Source organism: Microtus ochrogaster, chromosome 18 (genome assembly GCF_000317375.1).
Source record: "Microtus ochrogaster isolate Prairie Vole_2 chromosome 18, MicOch1.0, whole genome shotgun sequence".
Lineage (NCBI taxonomy): Eukaryota > Metazoa > Chordata > Mammalia > Rodentia > Cricetidae > Microtus > Microtus ochrogaster.
Genome location: NC_022020.1, coordinates 52,512,243 through 52,517,701, shown reverse-complemented (window position 1 = coordinate 52,517,701; position 5,459 = coordinate 52,512,243). Strand labels below are relative to the sequence as shown.

At 52.2% G+C, this 5,459-nt stretch overlaps 1 protein-coding gene across 1 annotated transcript in view; it reads right to left on the bottom strand.

Moving 5' to 3' along the window:
- The window catches only part of Impa2 (inositol monophosphatase 2), a 31,364-nt gene extending 27,713 nt beyond the window's left edge, over nt 1–3,651 (bottom strand). The window contains exon 1 of the mRNA XM_005356222.2: nt 3,363–3,651. Within this exon, the coding sequence (XP_005356279.1) occupies nt 3,363–3,464 (102 nt within the window). The 5' untranslated portion in view covers nt 3,465–3,651. The remainder of the gene's footprint in view (nt 1–3,362) is intronic.
- Nucleotides 3,652–5,459: the final 1,808 nt, after the last annotated feature.

Genomic DNA, 5,459 nt, shown 5'->3' with positions numbered 1-5,459 from the left:
TAATCCCAGCACTTGGGAGGCAGAGGCAGGCGGATCTCTGTGAGTTCGAGACCAGCCTGGTCTACAGAGCTAGTTCCAGGACAGGCTCCAAAGTAACAGAGAAACCCTGTCTCGAAAAACAAAAACAAAAACAAAAACAAAAAAACAACAACAACAAAAATCAATCATTTCTCACCACTGCTTTACACAGCTCAATCATATTCGTATGGGATGCACACAGCAGCCAGGCGGGGTCTGGCTGTTGAGCTCCACACAGGACTCTACTACACAAGACCGCGCGTGACAAACAGAACATAGGGCTGAAGTTCCCGAGCTGCTCGACACATGTTGCCTGGTGGAGAACTTCAGTGTTTTAGTGCTTCGGTTTTAAAACAAATAGTATTGAAGAAGTAACATGTGCAAGACATCTGAACCAACAGTGAAACAGTCTCAACTCCCCAGACCACCTTTTGCAACCGCACAGAAGTCAGCTACCGTGACTAGATCTGACCTGTCCCTTTCATCCATGACCAACTCTCTGTCAGACCTGGCATCTGCTGGGACTGAAGAGGGTGTGGTCAGATTGGGCAAGCAGGTGTCAGGAGACATACCTAGGTTTGACTGACGAGACCTATCTGTGGGACTTGCAGGCATTATTTGTCTGTAAGTTATTGTTAGCCCGCCAGGAAAGGACGGCTGTCAGACACGCTCTTCCTGTTCACCAAACCAATTGGCCTGGCCCGCTGTCACCATTACTCAGTACAGAGAAAGGAGTACACCTGTATGAGCAGCCGGCATCAGAAAGGTGTGAATATCCAGATATGTGAGGTTTTTAATGCATGCAGTTGGGATCAGGCCTGTCCAACACTCTTTTCTACAGTATGATTAATGTACAAAATACAGCATCACTAGAGAAAATTTGAAGTTCTCAGTTGACAACAACTGTAAAATTTTAAACTATATTATCATAATTTTTCAAAACCATTGATAATAAGCTCAATTTTGCAGTCAGAAAAGCTGTTTATCTTCCTGTTCCCCTACAGAAAATACTACAATGAGCTGGCATTACAGTGCACACCTATGATCCCAGTATTGGGAGGCAGAGCTAAGGGGATCGATCATAAGGTCAACCTGCGCTAAATGTGGAGACTGTCAGAAGGGAGGAAAGGAAAGAACAGAAGGAAAGAGACAGAAAACATGATAAGGGCTGGGGGTGTAGCTAAGTGGTAGAGCATACCCTAGAGGCCCTGGCTGGGGTCCCTCGTAAAACATACATGCATGTCCCTATCCACATACATGTGTGCACACATACAAACACACACACACACACACACTCTTGCAGCCTCTTTAGCACGTGAGCAGCTGGGACTTCTGAAGGGCAGGAACAACTCCAGTAGGCTAAGGATAAACGGGTGAAGTGCAAAGGAGGTAAGGGAGAGAGAAGAGACAGCAAGGCAAGGGGCATCTCTGGGCAGGGAGCTCTCTCAGGATGGAGCAAAAAGGAACGTGCGAGGAGATAGTGAAGTCTGGGGACACTGGACAAATATCTTGGGAGCTCCCTCCCTTTGAGGCCCTGACCTTGTAGCAGACAGCACCCAGACCCTCAGCTGGCAATGGAGAGTAATCAGCCCCCGTGATGAACTAGCAGAGCATCCACACAGGTGGAGCCCGTGCCTCAGGAGGACTCAAAGATGTCACCCACCATCTTTCCGCCCTCACCGGGCTGCCTCGCTACAGGCCGCTTTCTCCGGTCAGTACCTGATTCCTACAGATCATTTAGAGAATCCTTCCCTCTTTACAGGTTAGTTACTGTGACCTCGCGTGTCTTCTGTTCCTCTCAGCTTTTCCCTCGCTCAATGCCAGCCAGGCAGGAAACCGCATAATTCCCAAGAGGGCGCCCAGAGTCCTGAGCTCCCTGACCAGACTCCTAATGTCAGAATCTTTATTTCACTGCCTCTTTTTTTTTTTTTTTAAGCGTTTTTGCTGTTGGGAAATTGCAACTGTGCCTGTGGTACTGCAAACTTCCGATGAGCACCGCTGAATAGGAAAAATGACTTAAACCACCATTCCTTTAAAGATTGAAATCTGAAAGGCCACAGAACCTGCAACTCCACTCAACAGCTTTCACACAGCAGTGCCTAAGTCCTAGTTTCTCAAAGTCCCCAGGGGAAAAGGCTTTAGAGCAGAGTCTTAAAGTTCCTCCACCCACTGACATCTGACATCGATCTCTCTAGAAGGATGCTCTTGTTGGAACAGAAGTGAGGAGATGGGAGAGAGGGCTGCCACTTCCTGCTCCCAGAGGATCTATTTTCTAGGATGAGGGTTTGTCTGAGTTACAGGCTTTAATCACTCGTCTGTGAAGGGCTGGATTCTCCATAATGCACAGGGTAATTCAAAGTATCTGTTCTTCCGGCTGTTGCTATGTTGGGATGGCTTTGTACATGTACTACACCACTGGGCTCCATCCCCAGCACCATGGCAACACCTTTTAATACAGACTTCCCCTTTAGAGTATTTTCAGATACACCTGAAAATAATGCCCCCCTTTTTTGGATATAAGTCTTTCTGTGCACAGCACTACGGTAACTCCTGCCTCCCCCCCCCAAATCAGCAGTATGCAACCACGTTTTAAGGAGCAAAGCACGGTGCAAGGCCTGCTCTGCCGTCCTGGGGAGCCAGTGCATATACACCCCACTAATGTTATAAGTTCGGCACTGCTGAAGAGACTGAGGAACAGTTAGGGGGCGAACACAAAAATGAAAAAGAAAAACAGAGACTCCACAGTTAAGCTTTCAAACCCAGTCTGGTTTTCTTCAGCTTTGCGCTGGTTTCCATCCTTCCGGCAGTCTAACGAGTTCCTCCTGAACTCGGGTCTGTGCCAGTCACTCCCTGGAGGCGCTCTCAGGCTGTGAGCCTAGGCTGCCTGGCCTCAGGATGCCCGGAGAAAGACAATCAGCTGCAACCCAGCCAGAGCTCCACGCGCCTGGGGTTGAAACAGGGGGCCTCGACAACCCGGCTGCAGGTTTGGTCCTTAAAAAGAAGCCAACTGCGGTATTCTAGCCTGGGAGGGACGTTTGCTTTCCAGGTGACTCAAACGCCAAGGTCAAGTACCCAGCAGTTGGCCATTCCTTCGCCAAAAGAGAAGCGCGTCCCTCACGCTTTCCCGAAGGCTGCGCCCTTCTTCTCGCCACGGTGGTGACCCCATGCTCCCCAAGCTCGCCTCCTCCCGCAGCAGGGGGCTGAAGAGCCAAAACAAGGTGCACCCCAGAAACAACACAGGCCCTGTCCTTGCAACTCGCCCCGCTCCCGCCCACGCGCAGGCAGCACTCCCACGCTGCCCATCTCGGGGGTGCCTCAGGGCTGGACGCGGCCACCGTGCTCACCTGTCCCGCTCGCAACGCCAACTGCACCGCCACTTCGAAGCACTCGTCCCAGGGGCCCACTCCCCGCACCGCCTCCTCCTCCTCCTCGCTGCTCGGCTTCATCGCGGCTTCGCCGGGCCCCGCCACCTTCAGCTCAGTTCCGCGTGCTGCGGCCGGACCCGGGCTCCCACTGGTTGCCGCCGCCAACACCGGAGGTTCCGCACGCTCTTTTCACGTTCCCGCCAAGCCGTGCCTCAGCCCGCGCGCCGTGCAGCAGGAAGGCCGGCAAGAAGTTGCAGCGCAAGTAGGCGCGCCTCGTGCCCCACCCCCTACGCCCCATTTGCCCCGCCCTCGCCCCGCCCTCACATCCCAGGCCCCGCCTCTCATCATTAGTTCCTCCTCCCCACAACAGCCCCCGCCCCGCGCTCTTTGCCCCACCCTTCACCGTTCGCTCCGCCCTCTCCCCGGCGCCCCCCCCCCGTGCTCGCCCCGCCCAACCACGCGGTAAACCACGCCCACTTCTCAGCCAGTCCACACCGGGCGGCTGCGGGGAGGGCAAGGTGGGCATTTCCAGCCCCTGGCGGCTGGTCAAGGGCGGCCTCTGTAAATCCGTCTGCAGCTGAGCCTCTGCCACTCATTCCTGAGGGCACGTGTTGTCAAGGTGTCCCACGGGTGTGAGGTGGGTGGGAGCGCAAGCCAAACACCAAGACACGGGTTTGTAAACAAGACAGGGGTTTGTAAACAATTAAACCCAAAACTTATTGGGTTCCCTAGCTGTGACTGTGATTAGAATTTCTTTAGCGAGGAGTGACCGTTTTAACCTTGGGCGCTGAAGGCTAGTCCACGCCTACTATGAAAACGCAAACACTAGGGAGGCATTTCCTGAACGTCCGTAAGTGTAACTTCGAGTCTCTTCACTCACCACTTACAAAAAATTAAGTGCCTGCCACTTCTCAAGAGTCTGGGAGGAGAATAGGAGTTCGTGTAAAAACGTTGACCGGACTTTTTGGTTTTTTTCTAACTTAACCTAAAGAAGGCAGTAAGCCTTTTTAGCTGGGGTCAGCTTGAAGGCTCTGCTTCAACCAGCTCATCCCACGGCACAGAAAAGGGGACCAAAGATTGCCCCGGTCAGCATGGGGCCGCTATGCTCCGCCTTTTGTCTTCCCCTCCCCCCCCAAGATAGCGTTTAGGGCTTCAGAGAAAAGCCCGGAACTGTTCTTGAGTGCATCTTTGATAAATGTGAGGTAGGCGAAGATGGCTCAGCAGGTGTTTCCAAGCTAAGTGGATCCCAGGAACCTACTTGGTGGAAGGAGAGAACCCACTCCCGAAAATTGTCCTCTGACCACAAGCGCACGCGCGCACGTACACAGGCGTGTACAGAAATATGTATACGTAATTTTATTTTATTTTTTTGGTTTTTCGAGACAGGGTTTCTCTGTGGCTTTGGAGCCTGTCCTGGAACTAGCTCTGTAGACCAGGCTGGTCTCGAACTCACAGAGATCCGCCTGCCTCTGCCTCCCGAGTGCTGGGATTAAAGGTGTGCGCCACCACCGCCTGTACAGAAATATGTATACGTAATTTTATTTTATTTTTTTGGTTTTTCGAGACAGGGTTTCTCTGTGGCTTTGGAGCCTGTCCTGGAACTAGCTCTGTAGACCAGGCTGGTCTCGAACTCACAGAGATCCGCCTGCCTCTGCCTCCCGAGTGCTGGGATTAAAGGCGTGCGCCACCATCGCCCGGCTGTATACGTAATTTTAAATTGGATGAAAAAGGAGGACATGGCCACTGTAAGACATGGTTGAAGAGAAGGTTTATTGTAGAAGTGAGTGTTGGCATAGCCGCAGACATTCGGAGAGTCCGAACTGAACATAGCCAGTAGACTGACCGAACCAAAGAGGTTAAGTGGCCAAAATCTAAGGAAGAGAAACTGAGGGCGAAAGGAGGGGAAACAGAAGCTCAGCCTCTCAGAGGGAGGGATAGAGTAGTGGGCCGGTGAAATGTGCTGAGAAGGATCCCGGGTAAGGTACTAGGACTAGTCCAGGGTTTCTTGGAGAACTGACAAAAAATTAAAAAGTGGCCCATGTCGAGACCAGCCTGGTCTACAGAGCTAGTTCCAGG